Source organism: Anser brachyrhynchus (genome assembly GCF_964034855.1).
Source record: "Anser brachyrhynchus genome assembly, chromosome: 7".
NCBI classification, from domain to species: domain Eukaryota; kingdom Metazoa; phylum Chordata; class Aves; order Anseriformes; family Anatidae; genus Anser; species Anser brachyrhynchus.
In genome coordinates this window covers 10,305,370-10,329,190 of record NC_137701.1, presented here as the reverse complement: position 1 = coordinate 10,329,190, position 23,821 = coordinate 10,305,370, and the positions used below count along the sequence as shown (strand labels likewise).

Sequence of the window (23,821 nt, the reverse complement as noted above, 5' to 3'; positions counted from 1 at the left end):
TTAGCAGCATTTTTAGCTTTAGTTAATAAACGCTTTCTGAATTAGGAAGGTGAAGCCCTGACAAGGGTTATTGAGGCAATCTCCGTCAGAGGAGGGATGGAGCAGCCTACGCCTCTGGCACATTGAAGCACAGCACTGGAACATGCCATCTTTTGATTACTGTCCCCTTACATTTCAGTGACTGCAAGCCCCTGCAGTAAACAAGTCTCCTTCCAATTTCTCTCTGCAGTCAAGATGATTAATAGCTGAAGTCTTGCAGTTCTTAGAACTGATGGAGTTGTGCCACAGACTTGAAAGCAGCCCAGATCTCAAATTTCAACATCTTCATTGTGAAGCTGAAGGATGCTAACCTGTGGCATTTGTGGGCTGATATTTTCTCTGCTTTGGCCTTGCAAAGTACTTAGGTCCATCTTGTTGCAGGTCACCTGTACTGTTGCAGGTCACTTGTACTTCTCAGGGTTCATCAGAATACACAGCTGGTGTGAAATACAAGCTGTGACTCTTGTCCACCTTTACACACCTGCATTTCAACACAGAATCCCAGCATGTGTTTAACTAGAGACAGAAATAACAGACCTTGAAAACAAGTGGTGTGTGTTTCTTTTGAAACACAGCGAATTATTTTGAAGACTCAATTCATCTTCTTTGTTCTCAGGACAAGTTTTTTTATGAATCTAAATACACTCGAGGCCCTGAATCTTCTTTACCTTCTGTACAGTAACATCTTTAAAACAAACTAGCATGTATTTGCATAAACGCAGACACATTAGCAGACAAAGTGGCTGACATTAAGGTGTGCAGAGCTGACATCTCCTCCATTTTCTCTTTCATTTGTTGTACCTTTTGTCATTCCCACTTACAACATCCAAAACCGACAGCTGCTTCCACGGCTCTTTAATATACTTTGCAGGAAACAATCTTTGCGTTAACATATTTCCTTCCTGAGTTCCCTCAGTATTGTTTTTCATGTCAGTATCAGGATAACCAGAAACTTTCATGGACATCAAACTGGTAAAACTTTCAATTTTTCAAAAGGGAGGGCTCCCAAAGTTTTCTGACTTGAAAAGAATTAGAGAATTTAAAATAAAAAAAAAAAGAGCATAGTTAGCATGATGCTCACGTAGCACCTGCCCTGAGGAAGCCCTAGGGAAAAGCAGTCGGTGATTATCTGAGACGCATTTGCTCCAGAAAGGGAAACAGGATTTCAGAAGTGTCTGGCCACATGTGAGGTCCTTTTGAACACAGTGGGACTGGCCTTGCAATGAGAGCATTTCAGTTCTTCAACAAAAATGGGACACATTGCCCCGTATTGCAGTTGGGCTGGGACAATATGTGCATTCCAGAGCTGTTCGGGGAGATGCTCAGCCTGAGGGTTTCTGCGAGAGGTGAGTCTTTGTGCAGCGGGATCACAGACAGTACCAAATACACCAGGAGTCGAGGTATTTTACTGTAGCTGTAGAGGAGATGATTTAAGATAGGTAAGTGCAAGACAAGCTTGCACATAAAGGCCTTTGGTCTGTTAAACAAAATGAAAGCAGGCTGTAATACCAGCATAAAAAATGGTTCTTAATGCCTTCGTAATAGAGCTGTTATAAATTCACTTTTTGTCTAGCTTGGGTCCCTGCCATAATGTGTTGCAAATAATCACAAGGATCCCTCATAGCCCTCCTTGATGTAGTATCCAAAAATGCTTTCCTCTGGAAGCATGCTTGCAAATCTCCATGCTTATACTGCCAGTTTAACTCCTCAGGTCATCTTGGCAGCCTGTAGTATTTTTCAGCAGTCACGTAGTTGCAGATATGTAAATGTACACTATGGTAGAAGAAATCAGGAGAAATCAAATATTTTTCCAAGATCTAGCTGTCTGCAAATATTAGATACAGTATTAGAAACTGCCCACCAGAGCAGCACACAGCAATAATACTGCTGTTAGCAGATAAGAATAAGCACCTTCTAGTTGTGTTTTGCTGTCATAAAACCTACTGCTTTCTTCTTGGAGTCCACTACAGCAAAAGGGAGCATTTGCTAAAAATGTCACAACCTTAATTTCAAAAGTTTTGCAACCCAATATAGCAGTAATTTTATTTCAAGAAGCATCTGGATTTTATTAGATGCAAACAGAGTTGGTAGGAGTCTGGAAGGGGAGAGAGATAAAAAATGCTCTCTCTGGAATATTTTAAACCAGAAGCATTCATCACGCTCAGCATATCCTTATAATATAACAAGGGGGTTTAGGGTGACTCTGCAGTTCACTGCAAAGCTATTGCTACTGCAGTGAGTTATTGTATTTACATTTTCATTGCCTCTGGCAACTTGCAAATGGTGACAGGTGAAAAGTTTCCTTTCTTCTTTGTGGGATTCGGCATTTGCTTGCAGCCTTGCTCAGATTCCCTCTCAGCAGGAAAGACTGAAGACTGCTTCCCACTCCTTGCCACGTGGTTATGGGTGTTTGTGGAGCCTTTTCCCTCTGAAAACCTTTTTTTTGGGGGGAAGTCTTCACTCACATGTTTGTGATGCTGTTCCTATTGTTGGCTCTTGCAGCTCCACTTTAACAAGGTTGTATCTTCTAATTCCCATTCATTGAGCATTATGCAATTTGTGCATTTATACAGAATTTACACAAGCTAGCAGACTTATGAATGTCAATTTGAATGAGTCTAAATTTAAAAGTTCTAGATCAAAACACCCTAAAGCTATGCTTGGATTTAAAATCAACATCAAGAGTTTGGTTTTGTAAATGAACTCTCTCTTTCTTTGTGGCAAAACAAATCAGAGACTGAAATCTGGCCTGGCATTTGAACGTCACAAAGTGCTGCCTTTCCTGGAGATGAATCTTTTCTTGAAACACACACCTTACTAGAATTATCTAAGCAAACAAGAACCTGTTCATTACAGCAGCCACGGATGGTCTAAATCTCTGCTTCTTATACCTGGAACCTTTCCCCATCAGGGAGGTGTGGGGATTGACAGCTTACAGACTCCTCCTTGCCTTAAACCCCATGTCAGAAGGAAGAATAAAAGGCACTAACCAACGATGAGCATGACCTGGAGTGTTTGTGACATATCAGTTTTGTTTCTACTTTCTCATCCCGATAAAGCAAGCAGCTGAAAAGGATGAAAGCAGTCACCGTTAGCTGAGGCACGTTTGCAGTGTTCCTGTTCATCCATAAAAAGAAACTGCATATAGCACTAGACACAATATGGGGCATGGTTTTGACATTAATTTTATCTTTGAATGTTTTCCGCTTTAAAATGCTAAGACTTGGGAACTTTTTTAAGTGTGTGAACCACTAGCGAGGCACCAAAGTGTGCCTTGAAAGCACCGGCATATTCTTCCAGCCCTAAAAAATGCAGTAATGTGTGTAGCAGTAATAAGTAAGAAGATTTCTGGAAAAAAACTCAGTAGCAGTGAAACCTGCTGTGTGGCACTCAAGGACAACCGCAAATTAATCATTTAAGATTGTCTTGAGGATGGATTAAGCTCAGGCCATTTCCTACTCCCTCCATCGGCCTGGATACAAGCAGCAGCGTTGGAAGGCACATTTTTGTTATCTCCTCCAGATCTAAAAAGCCGTTTAGTGACATTCATAAAAGCCAGCTAAGAGCATACAAATATTAACTCATGAGGTCTCACTGATTCATGGTATAAGCCCACGCAGACAACAGCAGCTCTCCGGGGAGGGGACTTTGGCCAAAATGCTTAAATCATGGGAGGGATTTTTACAGCTGCCAAAGGGTTTAGGACACTCAGCTTTCATCATTAAGCAGGCATCACGCAAGGACCCACAGTGTCCTTGAAAATTACTCTTCATGTGTTTGTTTCGGTATGAAATCATCCGATGGGCTGCATCCTCCAGTGGGTTCATTTCTGCTTCTCCCCTTTAGAAAGCTTCACCGCCTCCAGGAATAGCGATAAACTCTTACTAATGGGGAAGAGCTTAATCAGTGTATTCATAACAAATAGACTATTATGGCTTTCACTTCTTGTTTTATGCTGATTTTTAATTAACGCTGACATTTATATATAAAATAGTTGGTTTCCAAAAGGCCAATTGGAAACCCTCTTGTGAATTACCTCATCTGAGCGCAGAGTTTTTGTGTGCATATTTCTAATTGTTTGAAGTTTTTCCAGACACCTCTTAAAGTCACACTGCAGTTTTAGAACACAGTTCGAAGAGATTTGGGCTCTAAAACTTCAAAGAACACAGAAGAATTTTACGCAGTAATGGCGTTTAGGCTTTTGGATAGATGCTAGGCGTGGAAAGAATCCTCAGGCCTGTGTCCCATGAAGGCTGACATGCAAATGAAAGGTTAGACATGTAGTTCGTGGATTTAGAGATATGCACGCACAGTATATGTGCTTTTGTAGGATTGATGTGGCCTGCTTAAATGCGATTGCACTTTATGGCTTTGATTTGGGCTTTTCTATAAAGAAAGCAGAATTTCTAATGGTCTTAAAGCATCAATCCTTCCCTGAGAAGTTAGACAAAAAGACAAACATTAAACAAATTAGAAGACCAAGCCTGCTCCCAAGGAAACCAAGGTCAGAAATGGTTTCATTTCAACAGAACAGTCTAGTAGTAAAATTTCTTCTTTCCTCTTAAATATTAGTCTTCCTTTCCTTTCCTGCTCATGTGTTGACCATAGCCCTCATCCCTCCAGCAGCTATGATCTGCGTCCAAGATTTGTTCTGCTTGCTGTGTAATTTATGACCCAGTTGTGCAGCTTATTCCTACACACTTTCGCAGTGGCGAGGCTGAGGATACCGATGTATTTAAATGCTGCTCCAGGGGGGCGGGGAGCGGGCTCTGGAGAGACAAAGCACATGCCCAGCTTCATTCAGGTGACAGCTAAGGTTAATCACATGGCGGAATTATTGCTATAGGTAAAGCTAGACACTAATGAATCTTTGCAGGATCGGGATCTGAGCTTTTCAGCTACAAAGGGTCCCTCGCAGCTCTCTAAGCCGTGAGCCAACAAGAGCTGGGAATTCAGCACAGCCGACCTGCCTTCCCTTTGGTGCTCTTCTGACCAGGCTCTGCGGTCCTCTGGGAGCCAGGGGCCTCAACGATCCGGCCTGGGTACCAAGGAACCTAAACCAGACCGTCTTTCAGCAACACCTGGGCTCACAAGACTCTTGGACCTGGACTGTCAAAAAGCCTTAGGTCTCCGATGCTTCAGAGGTGCCACGCGTCTCAGAGGTGCTTCAACACTGGTGCTTCAGAGCCTAAAGCTCCACCACACGTAGGCATCTTACAGCAACATTGGTTATATGCCATTGATTTTTCTGAGATCCTTAGAATGTCTTTGTCTTAAACGTTTCTTTTCCATGCACAGATGCTCCACCTTTTATAAAAAAAATCCTATCAAAGCTATGTTTCCCTCTTCTCCTTCTTGCTTTCTCCTTTGGGGCTTTCTGCATGAGAAATGTCTCAGGCTGTGATATTTGCCAGAGGAAAAAAGAGTAATTTTTAGAAGCTATGTTTCAGAAAAGATTATCCAAAATATTCTCTAAAGACCAGAGACTTAATACGTCCTTTACAGTCTCACATTTCCATATCCCTGAACACCTGTGAAACAGAACTTGAAAAGAGTGAGGAGGAGGTGTCGGTCAGGAGATAACTGCCACGGGCAGCACTTACTTTCAATATTACCCACAACATTTCTGATTATAAACAAATTTAAGAAACACATTGTCAAAAACTTTCCCTTTATTTAACGTGGACATAATCTGCACTGTATCCTAATACACTGTATGGAAAATATGAATGCTGTTCCTGGAAAGTAAGTTATGATCTCTTTCCAAATTGTGTATAAATTTAGAGAGTATAATCAAATGCAGAAACAACGTATATCTGCAGACTCTGAAGCAGGTAGAAGCTTCAGAGTCTATCTGCTTCAATAAATCTTTCAGCTTTGCCATGAACAGCAAGTAGGTTTAAACTAATCTATCCAGATTAATACCCCGATTTGATGATACGTGTTTAAGTAATGTTTGTTTTAACTTCTGCATGACCCGGCTAAGGAAAAATGTGCCTCCAATAAATATGGCTGGCTTGGGGCATATTCAATGAGTACAAATACCAGATGCATCATCAAGTGCTTTGGGATATTTGTTTTTAGCATATGACCACAAGATATGATGCATCCTTGCAAAGCTTCCTACTTCACTCAAGAATTATGCTCAGCTTTTTTGGTGTTGCCAGAAGCCATGCTGGACAGCATAATGGGAAACTTTCCTCCCCAGACTGTGTTAAGCTACTTCAGGTTTTCTTTCTTTTTGAAGACCCTTTTTTCTTCTCTTCTTCTATGCTAATATTTATCCTATTCAGAAAGTCCTTAGATCAACCTGCTAGCAGGCCCAAATACTTCTCCTTTTAAGAAAAGCATGAACTATATTGCTCAGTTCAACAGGCTGGACTGCAGTCACCTCTAGTAATCACGTAAGGGATTTAGTTTTCCATCCATTACCTGCCTAAGTGCCTGCCTGGCGACTGCTCCTGTGCCTGTACTGGAGAGGTGTAGACAAGAAAGAGTAGGTTAAATTATGAGGCCATCCCTTCCTCACATGCCACTAAAAGGCGCTTCCTGGTCTTGAGAGGAGACTTCTGCAGGAGAAGGGATGTGTCTGAATCACCAGCTTCCCAAGCCGTGATGGACGACCTGCCTGAGAAACACTTTGAAGATTTAAAGTGGTGTGTAAGCACCTGGAAACAGCGAGAGGAGTTTCTGCAGCATTGGGCAGAGCTCCTTGTTCTGGGCAAACTCACTTGTTCTCAGGTGTGACTTCCCGGCAGAAATCCTCCTGCAGCATATCAAGCTCCACCACTTGTATACAGATCAGCAGCTAAATGCTATCAACAGGAGGACTTCAGTTTGCTCACAGAAACGCCTGTGGCTTGAATGTATGAGCTCAGTGTAATGGCAGAACGAATTACGTAAAATGGCCCGTGAAAACAGTGTCTATTTATTGTTATTACAATAATTCGTCATTTCAAGAATGAGGAACACTGTAAATTCCACAAATACTGTCGGAAAGGTATAAGAACTAAGTGATGACTGTTGGAAAGAGTCAGCTCCAAATCCGTGTGATTTCATGCATACATAGTTCAGTACAGACTAAAAATAAGAACGCCAAACCAGTCCAAGATGCAAAGCAACCCTAAAACCAGAACAAGAACTATAATCAAAAAACATATGCAGACTATTATCAGCTGTGCATGCCAGCAAAAAAAATAAAAAATGTCCAGCCCACTATAATCAAAGTAAGGAGTTATTCAAAGGATTAATGACAGAGCAGAAATTCTCTGAGTCAGTACAGAAAGGCCTTTGCCATGAGGTCCAGCATTCAGCCAGATAAAATACTGAAACAAACTGGGTTCGGTACCGTATGATAATGTGTATATTCAAGACAGCCAGGGAAGTAACTTGGCTTGGAGACTGGTTGTTTGCAAAGCCTTAAAGGCAAGATAGGCTAAGCTCAAAGGTCAGTATGCCTCTAACTGAGCAGGTTAACGAGCAAGAAGTTAAAATAAATTGGTCAGGAACAGTCTTTGGGATGCTCACTTAACTTTGTATGCAAGCAAATCAATAGTTGAAAAAACAACTACCAAAGAGCACCTAAATTTTAACATGGAGCCGCACCAGGATCAGTTAGGCAGTGAGCTGTAGGACTGACAAAGCTGCATTTCTCAGCCTGACTCCACAGCTAGAGACTTCCCATGGAAGTGACTTGGCAGGAAAAAGCCCTTCTCAATACCTTTCTACATATAGGACCAAAACTCTTCACTCACAAAGCTCCCTAGACAAGAACCACACCTGTAGGAGGTCTCAACTTCAGACCGGTTATATGTTGTATAAGGACATAGGTAGGATAATGAATGATGCATTTTTTACTGAATGACACACGTTTTTCAAACTCCTTGGCTCTGAGTGATTTCTGAATTCCTTGCACTGACCTGAAGGCAGCCAGACACCCACCCACAGCAAGCGAATGGAACTGGTGGACGCTGAATGAAACTCCAGCCCTGCTTCACTAACATTTCATGCTAGAAGCAAAGCACATGCAGCTTCATCTTCCAAGAAGGGTTTGAATAAGTCAGGAGCAGCCTTTATGCCTTATTCTGGGCCTCTCTGGGCTGGATTCCCACCCACAGAAGAGAAATAGCTGGGAAGACCCACAGGAGAAGTGACACTATTGCTAGGCGAAAGAAACAACCAAATTCAAACAAATACATCAGAACCAAGGAGCATCTTGCCGGCCAGGAGACCTGGGCTAGCAGATGGGAGAGGGTGGAAGAATAGGGAAAAGAAAATGATAAGGAAGGCAGGCAGAAGACCCAAGTTCCTCCTCAGAAGATGGAAAGTATAAAAGGCAGCCAACGAGAACTTCTGGGCAGGGCTGAAAAACAAGTGAAAGTGAGAGCTTCTCTCATCTCTGAGACTGCAGCCAAAAAATCAGGTTACCAACAGTAAAAGAAGAAATAAAAAAAAAACTTCAAAATTGGCAGCAAAGAACTATCCACACTCCTTGGCTCCATGTAAGGCTGGGTGGAAGGGGTAAGAAGGAAACAGGGGACAAACTGCAGCTCGGAGCCAAAATAGTTTCTTTCTGGATGCTCCTGGCTCAGTTCAACCCTTTGTGACTCTCAGTTTCAACCCGTTACGCACTCCCCCATAATCATCATAATAAATAGCTGTTTGCTTGCTCAGTGTATTCAACTTCCTCGCAGCAAGCCAAGCTCAACCCAGTGCTAGCATTTATTTCTGGATTTTGACCAGGCCTGCCTAAAACCAAACAAGCGTTGGTGTGATTTGCCATATTTGCTGAGAGAGAATAAAAGCAGTTGCACTCAAACACCAGGGGTTGTGGCCAAGTTCACCTCATGCTGCTGGTGGTGATATCACCGTTACTTAACTTCACTTTAATACTTTTAAGGCTGCTGCAGAAAAAGGGAGGGTTTCAGTTCAGTTGCTGGGCTTTGAGGGAGACAAGTTATTCTAACTACATTGTCCTTCCATTAAAAGAACAAAAACCCTCTGTTATTCCAAAGTCAAATTATTGTTAGAATTCTGTAACGATGAAATAAAAGCAGTCACTGGAATTAGGAGCCTTCCCTCATCACCAGCACCAACTGGGATTTGGGCCAAAACACAGAAATTAAAAAGAAAATAACAGCTATAAGAAACCATGCTTTTCCAGCTGTCACAACTTTTTTTCTTCCTTCATTCATGCCTAACGTGTACAGGTTTGCACACAACGGCTGGCATTGAAATTCTCCCCAGGTAACTGCAAAGGGTGTTTCGGGCTCTCGAGGGGTGACCTGTCCCCCCCAGGCTCAGCAATGCGATTCCCCACGTTGCCCAGGCCCTGTAGCAATCCTCTCTCGAGAGCATTTTGTCCCACTAGCCCCATTTCAGGGCCTTTTGGAGCTCTCTCGTCTTTGCTTTGGGGAGAAACTGCAAGATGCCATCTCCTTCCACAAAAGAAGCATGGGCAGCTGGAGAAAGAGAGGAGTCACCTGTTCCCTGAAGACGTCTTTGGGGGCAGCTTAATCTCTGAAAGTGGAAAAATAAGTGATACAGCAGTGTTAGAGGGGGATTTCCTTTGAGCAGGGCAGACATAGCTGGGGAGACGAACATCCCTCATTAGGATAAGATGGTTCCAACACTGCCTAAAATAACATCTCCCTCAAAAGCTGGCAACACCACACTTGGTGCCTCAAGCCAGGTCCCAGAGCCACACTCAGAAGTGCTCATGGCACATCCCAAAACTGCAGCCAGACTTCCAGAAGGGATCTGAGTCCACAGAACTGCCACGGAACATCCCCGGCAGGGCATAAGGCTGGGGTTTTCAAAGGATTTAGGCAACCCGAACAAGATTTGGGTACCTGTGAAAATCTCTGCCTAGTATCTCAAAATGCAATGAAGAACAAATTGTTGGGTCTTTTAAGCTAGTATTGCTCTTCCAAAAGCTGGTCCTGTGGATGAGGGTCTGTCACTGGCTCCTTGCCTGCCAGTTCACAGGTCTCATTTTGGTTGAAGTTCTGGCATCAGGAAGCACGTCAGAGTCTCAGTTACCATTCCTGAATTGCTTTGTATGTGACGCAAATCCTCCTTGCAGAATCAGAAAAACAAACAAACTGAAACCTCCCCCCGCAAAAATGAAAAAGAATGAAAATCTCTAACCCTCACCCTAAACCATTTGCCTGAGACAGGACAGATTCGTGCCAGGGACAGATTCATGAGTGTTAAACGCCAGTGGCTGACAGTACTGCAGAACCAACTGCAAAACAAGAGCCGCGGCTATGAACTTCTCACCACTGGCAAACTACAACGATTCGGGTCGACCAAATGAAGTAACATAATCCACAGACAGCTACAGAAAGGAAATGTGTTTTCTGTGTTTGATGACACCGAACATTTAGTTATGAAAGACTGGGGAGGAGGGAGAGGAGCAGGGAATTTCCATCAAGAGTGCCAAGTTGTAATTAATGCCCTGTTAGGGACCATTTATGCACGTTGAAATTCATTCCTACACCAAGAGCCGGCATAAAGTTACATACCGCTAAAGCTGCCAGTTAAGCAGCAGAAGGAATGGATTTCATTTAAGGAGTGATGTTCCAGATTCCTGGATGAGACACTCAGGACTGCTGCACTCAGGAGTGAATGAAGCACTGTGCAGCAGAGCCTCAGCAAGCCTTGAAATGAATTTTGCTCTGACCTAACGAAAACCACAGACTTGAAATTCTGATGATTCAGAAAATTTCAGCTCGCAACAGGAGTTCTTGCAAAATATTTGGGAACTGCAGGAAGTGTTTAATGGTCTCCCCATGTGAAGGAAAGGAATCCTGACCTATTGTCTTTACGATTCTTGTTTTTATGAATGATAATTTTAGAAGGAGATAATTAAGCCCTTGTGGCCATCCTTCTAAGGTTGCTAAAAGAATAACAAGTGACCTGGCTTGGTGCTTTCCATACTGATTCATATTCCCTCTGTGCTGTCAGAACTCACAGGAGAATAGCTACAGGGCCCGACCGTGCTCCCAGTCATATCTGCAGTCCCCAGCCAGTGTGTGCAGCGGAGGAAATCAAATCAGCCCAGTGGAGAGGCTTATCTGCAGAGCCGTGTGATGGAGCAAGAGAAGTCAGGAGAACCTTATAAGGGCATGTGCCTTTTCTACCAAGAGTGAAAAAGTTAGGATTTCAGTACAAAAAAAAAAAAAAAAAAAAAGAGCAAGAATCAGAATCCCCATGGCTAAAGCTGAGGTTTAGGATGTCCTTAATCCTTATTGGGATGCAGAAGCATGGCAAGGTGCTATAAATTCAAAGTAATCTCATCCTAAGAAAGACTTCAGGTGAATCTTTCTTTCATTCCTGTTAGCTTGATGGATGAGCTAAGAGAAGGACAAAGGAGTCACATCCATTTCCCGAAATAGCTTACAGACATCTCAGAAAGTCTAACAGCATGCAATATAATAATTACTGCATGCTTGTGTCATAATTACTGTCATAGATTCCTTTAGAAGTGAAACCAGCCTGTTTCAAATTCTGTTGAAATATGACTTAGTTTATTTCTGTCTGCTAATAAATGATGGCTATGCAAGAAACTAATTTGAGAATCACTGAAAATTATTATTTTGTTTTATATGCTTCCAGTAATGTTTTCTTAAACAAGATTCTTACATTTGTCTCTCTCTTTGTGTAACTAGTGCTGTGGTAAGCATTAGACACAGTCACACATTTGCTAACACTGTATTTCTCATTCAGTCTTCAGACTGAATGCCATTTTCATTTCTGTGTAAATACTCATGTTGTCCTTGAAGACTTAGGTGCTATGCAGAATGACAAAAGACGTAAAGGAGGTCAACAACCGATCATTTAGCCTTCACGTAGAGTATATCCAGGATGTGCAGCTTTTAAATGCCATTTTAAAACAGTCGCTAAAAGCACCAGGCTGGAAATTGGGTCACTAAAAGCAGCACGCTGGAAATGGATCTAGAAGTCTTAGTGCTGGGAACAGCAACCCTTCTTCTCTTATGCTTGCAGAGAGCTGGTAGGTGCTATGCACCCAGACCTACAGAGGTTATAAACTCCCTGAAGCACTCAAGACCAATGGGGTCTTGCTCCACAGTGAAGGCTGTTGCTTCTACACGTTTGTTCCACCATAGCCAGCTCATTACAGATTACCTGCACTTAGCTCATACATTCTAAGGTTTCCCCAGTGATTTTTGTTTGCCATAATCCTCTTGTACTTGAAGATTCCTCATTACCCTTTCCTTTTCCATGTCAATTGTGCTTAATTAGCAGTTCACAGCAGTGGGACATGTTCATGTGCTCATTGGAAGTGCATGGAGAAGCAAGCGCTGCCCAGAAGCAGCTCTATGCTTCATACTGCACAACAGAGGTTGAAAATTTGACCAAGACCTGCATACAGTACTTGGAAAAAGGACCTAAAATTACCTCCTCATTGCACATATGTGTTTCCTAGAAGGAAAACTCTTCTTTTCCACTGATTTCCACTTAGTAATGCTTCCTTTGGAGTAGATTAGGTAAAGTACAACCCAATTATAAACAACCTTAGAGCATCACCTTCTCACAATGCTCTTTTCAGCTTGGTTTTATCAGAAAATTCCAGAGCTGTTTTAAGCTGGCATTTCAGGGCAACACTTCATAACTGATGTCTCAAAAAAGCAGGAAAGCTGTTTGAAAGCAGGTTCTCATTACGGTGATGTGCCCTGCTTCAAAAGCTCTATGGCGACTTCAGTCGTGTGATTATTTTGAGGGATAATGTGTCTCTGGTAACTCAATAAAAATGCAGTGCAGTGTATCTAAAAATAAAAATTAGGAAAGATGGGAATTAGCTCACCACAGCTCACCTCAATTGCTAGGTCAGGTTTCAATTTCCAGTAACCTTTCAGCAGGGAAGCTCATGTTAATGGGTCTGTGGAAGTTCCTCATAGGAAGGAAGAGAAATTTCTTACAAAAGACACACCTGACAGCACAACTATTTGCTTTCCTGGAACAACGCATGTGCTGGACCTGTACACTGCCTAGAGGAACAGTCTCCATCCCAAGCTGGATATTACTGCCTGCATTTCGGTGAGGTAATACAACCAGTTTGCCCTAAGTGCGACTAGAGCTTGGTGCCCAACTCACTAAAGAACCCTCAAGGAGACCTGTAGGTGTTTGGCTTAAGATTCTTGGAAACACCGTAGGCTACTTCATGCTCATGTTTGTCAGAGTCGTTTTAATAAATCAGGAGCCAGAGCAGACTATTAGATCAACAATCCCTTTGCAAAGATGGAGTATGCACGTGAAGTCATCATGAAAACGGTTAGCAATGCAACCTTCCTATACGATCTGAACTCGAGGACCGGTCCAGCTGCTGTACCAGAGCAGGGAGCGCACGATGCTTTCCTCCCAAGCAGCTTCCTGCTTTAGGGCCACCATTACAGTGTGTGCTCTCTGCCTTGCAGCTTTCCTTCAACGTAGGGAAAAGAGAACCCCCCAAGCAGCAGAGATGCCAAAAGAGAGTGATAACATTTGTATACAGCCTCGTTAAGTTAGATCATCACACTGAAGATCCCATATATGTAAAGGGGGTACAAAGCCTAATAAGTTTTCATTTTTCTTTTGTTCTCAGAGTTGATTTTGGAGAGTAAGAAAAAATATCAGATTAAGAGGCTATTAAACTTATTTTGAACATAAGTGGCACCATTTTTTCCAAAGGGGGTGTGAAAACTTCTAACTTTGAGCCACTAGCAGCAGGCAAAACTCCACTTGGGGTTTCCTGTTTCCAACCTGCACACACACGTTCCGCCTCACCTTCTCCCCCCGTGCAGAACATTATTCCTCCTGAACCGAGGCGTATCAGCTTACAGCGTCGCTCTAAAGAAAGAAAAGTTTTCCCCTCTGAAAAGAAAAGAAGAAAAAGAGCCATTTTGCTAAGCCATTTTGCAAAGCCCCACCAAAAGCCCCACAAATCGGTACGACCGCCTCCCAGCCCTCTCTCCTCTCGTCCCCACACCCCTCCACGGGGCAGGCAGCCCCCAGCCGGCCGAACCCCAGCCCTTTTGGGGCTGCTTTAGGGCTGCCGGGCGGGCTGTGCTCTGCTCTGTAGGGCGGTGGCAGCAACCCCCGGCCGGCCCCCGGCTGCTCCGAGTCCAATGGGCTCCGGGGCGGCGGCGGCTCCCCCCTCCCCGTGCCTCCCGCCCTATATAGCGCCCGGGCGGCGCCGCTGCCCCATCCGTCGGGCTGCCTGCGAGCAGCCCCTGTTGCCGAGCCGTGCCGAGCCGTGCCCGGAGGATGCCGTGCCGAAACGGGTGGCGGCTGGTGCTGCTCGCCCTCTGCCTGGGGGTGGCAGCGGGAGGGGGCGCGGGGCAGCGGCGGGGAGGGAAGAGCCGGAGGCAGGCGCAGACCCCCACCGTGCCCCAAACCAGCCCAGCGCAGGGCAAGCGTGAGTACCAAAGGGCTAGCGGGCAGGGCTGGGTGGCTAGCAGCAGGTTTCGTCCTCGGGGGGTGGTCCCCGGGGGGCTTCTCACCGGTGGTCGCCTTCCCTCTGCGGGTGGGGGTCTCCGGGGTGGAGGTCTCGGCGATGCGAGACTTCTTTCTTCTCTCCTCTCGCCTGCCCAGAGACGTGTTTTGGGGTCTCGCTGATGGGAAACTTCTTTCTTCTCTCCCCAGAGACCTGTTTTGACAATGGAAGGTACTATCAGATAAACCAGCAGTGGGAGCGCATCTACCTGGGGAACACACTGGTCTGTACCTGCTATGGCGGGAGCAGAGGGTTTAACTGCGAAAGCAAGCCTGAACGTAAGTTGGTAGTGGGGTTTTTTTTGGCACCAAGTCCCCCAAAGGGCTCTTGAAGCCAAGTAGGCTAGGTGCTGTAGTGGGTTACAACCGGCAGACAGGGTTTTCAGCTGAAGTTTGGTACTTAGGGTCACTAACGGATCTACGCTCACTTACATTGAAGATCTGGCTTGGGATTTTAAGAAATGCTTTTCATTAGAGATGGGCCTGCCACCAGAACCCTGAGCCAAACATCACTCCTCTCTCTGGAGGATTGGATCTAAACGTTAACTTTGGAGCCAGCCTCTTCTTTATAACGAACTGAGCTGACTCCTCGACTCGCACGGGGAAGTTCAAATCTGGAGTCACTTTGCAGCTCTGGCTCTGTACAGTTTGATTGCTTCACCCCAACTTTTCATAGCTGTGCAGTGTCGTCAGCTTGTTTAAAAATATTTCAACTTACAACTTTCCACAGCTCCCCAGCCGTGCTGCGAGCTTGCTGTAATTGAGTGTAAAATGAGATTGTTTAGTCTCCTGCAGAAAAAGTTTAGGTAACAGAAAAAAACTTTAAATGCAACGTCTGCTGGAAGATGCGTCTCTCTGAGATGCAATGTAGCTCAGATAATCAGATGCACACTCTCTATCTTTATTGGTCTGAAGCCACTGGTTTGCTATAATTCCTTTATGTTGCTCTAGAGATACAAGAGGAAAAGCTGGTTCCTGGCTGATAACATTAACGTAAGACCGATAGGAGCATCCCAGAGATCTGTTTGGCGAGGCTTGAGTAAAATACTGCTCAAGTATTTGAAGGAGTACTCAGTTCCCTTGCTCCTCCATAAAAAGGGGGTTTAATCTACATTTCTTTCCCCTCCAGGGATTTCCAAGTTTTACACTTTCACAGTCCAATAGCAAGTTTCCTGTATGGCACAGTTAACTTCATCTCCCCAGTGGTGAGGTCAAGAAAGTTGTTCTGTTGCAGATCTCAAGTCTGGTGGCAGCACTGGCACAACCATTCTGGAATCACTTATGCACGTGCAAGTGTGAACAATTCACAAGCGACCCTGTTGACTGCAGTAGGATTGCTGCAGAATATGGGATTAATATACTTAAGCTCTTGCCAGGGCAGAATGAGGAGGATTAACATGACAAAACCCACAGCTTCTGGGGGATGTTTGTTCCCCCCATCTTCCATACTGTTGCACTTCAAACAGCTGGGATTGATCCTTTCAGGGCATGCCTGCCTATGTGCCATGCTCAACTCCTGGCTCACTGTGGGAGAGAAGCTGTAGTTGTTTAGCTGCATGGGGACCCTGAGGGGGTGAATTTCACCCGACTTCCTCTCTACTCTTCTACCATTAGAAGAAAGAGGAGATCAATCCATGTTTCCCCTGGAGAAAAAAAAAAAGAGCATCTGTGGGAGGAGATGAGGAACATGTTTTTGTTGTCTATATCTGTTACTGGTGTGGTTTCATGAAGTTCATTTTTCTCCCCTCGTAGCTGAAGAGACTTGCTTTGATAAATACACTGGATCCACTTACCGAGTAGGGGAGACATATGAGCGCCCCAAGGACTCCATGATCTGGGACTGTACTTGCATTGGAGCTGGACGTGGGAGAATCAGCTGCACCATTGCCAGTACGTAACTAAGAGTGTGTTACTAGAGCTATTGTTCCTTGGTGTCATATTTTCCAGAGCAACTTGCACAATTCTTCCAGTGCCCATTAGCTAGATTTAGGGGGCTTTCATCCAAAGCCCCTTAAAATATTGTAATTGAAAGTCCTTATCCCATGTACATGCACTTGCACAACCAAATTGCTCTTATTTAAGAGGTAAAGTCTTATGTATAAAAACATAGGCCAGAATGACTGTTAATGTACAGCCATAGAGGTTAGTACATTTAATATACACAGGAATGCATTACATATTCACAGACACATTTATGAAAGTTTTTTTTGACTGGAAAAAAAAGTCAGTGTCTAATCTGCAGCTAGTTGGTCAAAATTACATTGTCAGCATTAATAGGACTCTTCTGAGTTTTTACCACCTGAGAGCCAGTGCCTCTGGCCTCTAAAAATGTCATGCCAACACTAGTACCTGAGGGAACAAGAATCTGATATCCATTGAGCCAGCTCTATGTGTTTCTGCAATTTCTTACCCATCTGTCCCATACTTTCTTCTTAATCCTTTCTGCCCAGCTTTCCCTTTAAAATCTGTCTCTCTGTCTGGAAACCCTTTCACTATTGAGTCACTGAATTGTTCACAATTTCCCTTCAGTTCATAATTAGACTTCCTTTGAGTGCAGATGAAGATTGCTGTGTCTCAGGACTTCTAGACTGAGATTTCCAAGTCCCTTAGGCACCTTTGGAAAAAAGTCTTGTTCTTATAAGTATGAAGTTTCTTGTTTAAGACAAACAGTGCTGAGCCCAATAGCATTGCCACAGAGGGCTCAGAAGCCAGCCATCATTATAGCACGGAAAGAAATGCACCGAATATAACAAGTAGAGCTGAAGCCCTTCTGAATTTAATGGCATTTTATTGGGCAGGGATGATAAGTGTTGTAAGAAAAGAAAGAGTCAGTAAGGAAATTGCAAACATAAGAGCAGTCTCATTTCCTCATCATCAGCCTGGTTTAGAGCTCACTGGAGAGTCTCATTGACTGCAACTGGCTTTGAATCAGTCTTTATAACTCTTAGATTCCCAGCTTTCATAAATGAGCCAATGAAATGTTTTAGTGGCTCCTAATAAATGACCAGACGTGTTTCTCCTTCTTTCCTTGGAAGAAGATCTTGTTAGCAAACTGCCGTTCACCATGTTTCCCTCCATGAGCCTGGGCTGAGCAGTGGGCCCAGAACACCTCAGGCCTGTGGGGTGCTGTTGGGCTGGGAATCAGCCTTTCTGGACAGGATTTCTAAACCTGATACAGATGTCTCCAGGGTATCACTTCCTTCTCTTCCCCGCCCCCTCCCCCCCCCCCCCCATATTGGCCTCGCTGCCACATCCCTCATGCTGTGCAGGGACAGCCACCGAAAGGCCTGTGTGGTGCCCCTTCAGCACAAGATGGCAGCAGCCCCCTCATTCCTCACCAGGCCCCAGTCTGAGGGCAGAACAGCATCTCCTCATGCCCTGGTGTTCCCCTTTCAGCAGCAGGTCTCAGTTGTGGTTTGAAACCTGGCAGGGTGTAGCTGAGGACAGGGCCTGGTAAAGGAAATATCTGTCAGGCACCAAGGGAAAATGGCAGGCCTCAAAGGAAAATGGTGGGCGCCATTTTGCAGCCTGAAGGAGGTGGCCATGGTCTGCCCTCCTTTTCCTCACTTCCCCTCACCTCCACCATGACTGACCATTTTTACCCCTCGCTCCCACCTGGGTGGCCCTTACCGTGTCCCCACAATGCTGCCCTATGTCAGTACTAGTTGCCACAGGGCCCCTCACCTCAGCTCCGCCTCTCTCCTGCCTGCAGATCGCTGCCATGAGGGTGGCCAGTCCTACAAGATCGGCGATACCTGGCGTCGCCCCCACGAGACGGGTGGCTACATGCTGGAGTGTGTGTGCCTGGGCAACGGCAAGGGCGAGTGGACCTGCAAGCCCGTGGGTAGGTGGTGGCTCCATCTTCCCTCAGCTTGGCTGGGGTTCAGCCTCCTTTCTCCTCCTCTTCTTCGTGGCCTGGGGTGTCCCCATCCCCATGTGGGATGCCCCAAGGCAAACACTCACCCTTTTCCCTCCCTCAGCTGAGCGATGCTACGACAATACGGCCGGGACATCCTACGTGGTGGGTGAGACCTGGGAGAAGCCCTACCAAGGATGGATGATGGTGGACTGCACCTGCCTTGGGGAGGGCAGCGGCCGCATCACCTGCACCTCCAGAAGTAAGTGCTGTCAGGCACCCGCTGCCCTATCCACTTTCATTATTTTAATGTATCTTTCAAATTCCTGCCTCAGAAAGAAAAGGTCGGTCTTTTCCTGCTGTCAGAAGTAGTTTTAGAGGGATAGCAAGAGTTATCTCCTGAGGAGGCGTGGAAAACAAATCCCTCTGAGGTGACATCTGCCATTTACAGCCTGGGGGTGGGTCAGAGTTGGTGGTCTGCGCTAATGACAAAGCGGCTGGATTATTTTGGTTGTTAATCTGCTTTAGAGAAAAGCTTCAGGAAATATGCAGAGCCTTTGAGTCACAGGCATGTTTTCCCTGAGGAAGTCAGGGGAATTGCTTGCTCTGCAAAATGGCAGAGTTTGGTCTAATAACTCCATTTTTGAGGTTTAAGTAGGCTTTTGAGGGAAGACACAGTGACTTTTGAAGAGAAATAGTTACCAAATCCAACAATAGAATTTACCAGTTGAAAATGTAAATGCTTTTCCCTTTAAAGTTGTTTTGTGTGTGTATACATGCTATGTGCTTGAAGAGGGTTTATTTTGTCTGCTGTCCCATCTCACTTGTTAGTTTTTCTCCACCATTTTGTCTTCAGTGTAAATATGCTTCACCAGGGCAAGTGACTTCTCTGTTTTTTTTGTATGGTTGAACCACATTACTGCAAATACTCTGTTGCATTAGTACTCACAAAGCAAACAGCTCTTAAAATCCAAACTCTCGCTTGTTTATTTACCTTCTCTTTTAATTTTGCTAGGAACAGACTCCGTTGTGGAGCTCTTGGTTTATACCAGTTGCCTCAAGAAAAGTTAACTTTGTACCTTACACCTTTATTACGCCAGTTTTGAGGAACTCATTCTGTAGCCTTTAAATTGCCTCATATTCAGTTGCCTTGGGGCACACAGATAATAGCTATCTGCTGATAGAAACAACAGACCTATAAAGAACTAAAACAGTAAGGAGGTTGGGATTAAAACTGAAGATCTGGAGACACTTGGTCAAGAAATAAGCTATAAAAATGAAACCAGCTTTCACAATCTTAACTCTGTTAGAACACATAGGGAAAAATCATTAGCTGTCAAATAGGAATGAATAAAACAGAATGTGTTGTTTGTGAACTTTGGAGGAGATAATATTACTAATAAAAAACGATTTGGCAGTATCTTTCCCCCTATAACTCAGGTTTGAATTGTTGTATCATAGGGGAAATTGCAATATAATGACCCGTTCATTTTTCATTTTGTTTCTCAAAGGTAATCAAATACATAAATTTGAATCTCTGGATGTAAAATGATAGCTGTAGCCCACAAAGTAGCATTATGCTTCAGTATGCCTGCTGTTATGTATCTTTTATGGTGTTTTCTAGAATCACTGGTGACTTCTGGGGGGACATTTCAGCTTTTCATTGTCTAACTTGAGAATTTGTATGTCCATAAGACAGGTTGCTTTCTCCATGTAATGTTTGCCAAATTACATTATGAACACTTCACCGGTTTACCCCTCTTCTGGCAAATTACTCAGTTTTTTGGTCATTTTAACCAATGTGAATTAGTAACATGTTTTCCATGTTCATATATTCTGTCCAGAGTGCTCTTTCAGTGGCAGTCTGACATGATGCGTATGTCCTTCCACAGTTCTTCATAAATCCATGTTCATTGATCTGTGATTATATTTGAGCCTCTGTATCAAGTTGCCCTTGAATGAAAAGTTAAAATGTTGTAATGGAAGAAGAACTAGATAATCCATGTGGATCTGGCGTCCAGACAAAAGTAGTTTGTTACGCTGTCCTTTGAACCCATTTACTCAATTCATCAGGGGCTGTGGGTTATTAAAGACAACAGGGAGATTTAGAAAGTCTAATATTCCTCGTATGACATGAGCAGCTTATATTAACTTTACTGGCAGCTTCATGCATGCTTGTTTTGGAAAAAAAGTTATATATTGCATTCAAGTAGTTTAAGTTTGGTGCTCTACTTCAGTGGGAAGAAAATAATACCTGTGTCCTATGTATAGTATGAAATGACTCCACTGCAAAGACTTTAAGAAAAAAGATCTTTAAGAAAAAAAAAAGTTTAAACTTTTTTGAACATAGCTCACCGTGTTCATGCTGGGAGTATTATGGTGCTAGTTTTGACAATCGCTATGAAGTACTATCCCAGTTCTGGAAACTAGTGGGAATTTTCCATTAGACTTTAGGATCAGGATTTGTGCTCTCTTAGCCTTTGCAGGTTTTAGTGTATATCGAGCTTGTATTAGTGGGCTACCAAAAATGAGGTTGGCTCTCACGAAAGGCTTTAAACTATCTGCTCATTTGATTTATGGTTTAGAACTGTAAATTGGACAGTGAAGCCATCCAATCCAGAAACAGCTAATAGCTGTGCTCCTTGTACAGACAGGTGCAATGACCAAGACACCAAGACTTCCTACAGAATCGGAGACACCTGGAGCAAGAAGGATAACCGTGGAAACTTGCTTCAGTGCATCTGTACTGGTAATGGCAGAGGCGAATGGAAGTGCGAAAGACACACATCCCTGCATACGACTAGCACTGGTAAGTGGGGCATCTTAGTGTGTAGAGGCAAGAAATGGCACATTTTGAGTGGCTAAGAGTTGATGCTGAATTGCACCATCCTGATTTAGGCATTTAGAAGACTTGTCAGAGAAAGATCAACAAAAAAGTCAGAATTCAGGAGATGTGTTCCTTGTTTGTGCGTGTGTAGATAAGATTAATTATACTTGGTTTCCTTGCACAAATGGGGCTTGCACATACAGATGTGATTGCCTGTGCAATCACAGTACAGTAAATCACATCTAGGACTATGCTTCTACAGGAAATATCTACTAGCTTTGTCTTGGAAACATGGCATTTTGATTAGTATTTGAACTTGATGTATTTGCCTCAGGGTAACTGTCTTGAAATGCCCTTAATTTAAACTCCACTGAGACCATCTGGTTTCTTTGACAAGATAAATACACCTACTAATGGTTGGGCTTTAAAAAACAGAAATGGCAAAGTATGCATACAGTGCTGTTTAGTACATACACATTAGTTTGTAATTTTGTATGAAATATTGCCTAGTTTATAGGTAACGTATTTCCTGTCCAAAGTCTGTCAGTCTTCAGCTTCTAAATTCATTTTCTTGCCATTTTAAGGATCTAGGTTTCCTTCTGGTGTATGCAATGTAAAACTTCTGTTCTGATTAAGTTTGCCACTGATCTTTTTTCTTTTTAATTCTAGATTTCTAACTACTAAGAGCTTTTTTGAAAAGCCTTTGTTTTTAAACAATTCCTTTGCAGAGCTGTTGACAGTTTTAATCCTTTCTAAAGCCACTCCACAGTGTTAGAAAACAGAGGCTATCATTAGCAGAAGATGGAGTTTTTCTTCTAATTTTGAAGTTCTCTAAGTGGAATAATTAAAATGTGTCTAGGGAAGCTAAGAGTATTGTGCCTTCGGTCTAATAGAGTGCTTAAGATTTTATCTCAGCATTTAGTTGAAGCATTCTGTCCCTCAGCTTTGCACATGATGTCTCACCTCTCCCATGTTCTCCTGCAGGTTCTGGCTCTCCTAGCTTCACAAACGTACAGACTGCGTTGTACCAGCCCCAGCCTCAACAGCCCCAGCCTCAGCCATATGGCCAGTGCATAACTGATAACGGAGTGGTGTACTCCGTGGGTATGCAGTGGCTCAAGACACAGGGCAGCCAGCAAATGCTTTGTACCTGCCTGGGCAACGGAGTCAGCTGCCAGGAAATAGGTATGACTCTTTGTTCAGTGCCTGTTCAGTCCAGTGAGATCTTTGGGACTGCCCTGCGGCTTCATTTTGAAGTGGAGTCCCTTTGTAGGTGTAGCAAATGTCTGCTGAAGACATACCGGAGAAAGGTGCAAGAGGTGAAAAAGTAGTTGTTTTGGTTATTTGAATCCCAGTTCTGTAGGGCAAAAATATTTCCCAGTGAGTTATATATAACTGCTGAGGGAAAACAGAGCCCCTGGGGAGCAGCATTAATAATTTTATTCAAACCAAGCTGCAATAATATATGTTTAGAAAAGAATGTAAAAGAATGACACAGCTGTGGGACTAAGTCTTCTCTTGGTGTGTATTGGCTCGGGTCCATGGCAGTCACTGTGGGTTCACAGCAGCCAGTGACTTGGCCCAGAGGGGCTACTGCTGTTAGCTGTAAGATTTGAGGATTTAAGCCAGAGCCTAATGCTGTGATTTGCTTGTTTTAAAGCTGTGACCCAAACATATGGTGGCAATTCCGATGGAGAAGCCTGTGTTCTGCCTTTCACCTACAACGGAAGGACTTTCTACTCCTGCACAACTGAAGGCCGCACAGATGGACACCTCTGGTGCAGCACCACTTCCAACTTTGAGCAGGACAGGAGATACTCCTTCTGTACTGAGCAGAATGGTGAGCTCTTCTTAGAGGGTCTTCACATACACATAGCTTTCATAAAAAAGCTCTTAGCTGCCTGATCAGTCCCAGCAGTTTGGAGGGACTCCAGGCACACCTCAACACCAAGACAGTTCTGTGAATGGAGGGAGGGCTGTCTGGAGTCAGGGCACTTTTATGCTCTTGGCATTTTTGGAGAGTGCTCAGGTTGATACAGGTGTTGCCTCTGAGTTCTGCTCTCTCTTCCAAGCTGACCTTGGAACATGAGTACTTAGTCAGGATAGAGCTTTGGCCCAAAGCATGCTTGGACTTTGCCTCTGCTTGGCTGAATTGCTAGAGCAATGCCCTTATTAGGTTGCAAAGAAGAGGATATCCATAGAGCACAGTTTGTGCAGTCTTCTCTTACTGCCTCGCTCCTGACTATCTAGCCAGGTTGCCATATATAGCAGTAATCTTGATGTGATTTGTGATCACTGTGATCAAGAGCTGGTGTGTGACTAATGCAGCAGCATTCCCTCTTGTCAGTGGATGACCCGTGTTGCCTTCACAGCACAAAGTTACCTGGGTGGTTGTACTTCTTGGAAAGCCCATCAGACATCCATGGAACAGTATCCAGGCAGGCTTCTCTGCAGTCTGACCTTGGAGAGAATTTTTCATGTTCCCACATGAAAATACTGCTTCTTACAATACACAGGCTTTTTTTTACTGCTCTTTCCAATTCATTTTTTATAAGTCAAGCCCTTCTCTGCAGCACATACAATGCTCTTTTTTTTAAAAAAAG

General features: G+C 43.9%; 1 protein-coding gene across 8 annotated transcripts in view; it reads left to right on the top strand.

The window, feature by feature from the left end:
• The first annotated feature begins 14,243 nt into the window (after window positions 1-14,243).
• FN1 (fibronectin 1) overlaps window positions 14,244-23,821 on the top strand; it is a 53,708-nt gene continuing 44,130 nt past the window's right edge. For 6 of the 8 annotated variants that reach the window (XM_080598748.1, XM_080598747.1, XM_080598744.1 and 3 more), the window contains exons 1-8: window positions 14,245-14,458; window positions 14,686-14,814; window positions 16,288-16,425; window positions 18,248-18,379; window positions 18,516-18,653; window positions 21,042-21,200; window positions 22,203-22,403; window positions 22,879-23,058. In XM_080598748.1, coding sequence (XP_080454874.1) covers window positions 14,308-14,458; window positions 14,686-14,814; window positions 16,288-16,425; window positions 18,248-18,379; window positions 18,516-18,653; window positions 21,042-21,200; window positions 22,203-22,403; window positions 22,879-23,058 — 1,228 coding nt within the window. In that variant the 5' untranslated portion in view covers window positions 14,245-14,307. Of the gene's footprint in view, window positions 14,459-14,685; window positions 14,815-16,287; window positions 16,426-18,247; window positions 18,380-18,515; window positions 18,654-21,041; window positions 21,201-22,202; window positions 22,404-22,878; window positions 23,059-23,821 lie in introns of all 8 variants that reach the window. The other 2 variants (XM_080598741.1, XM_080598746.1) reach the window with 2 other exon arrangements.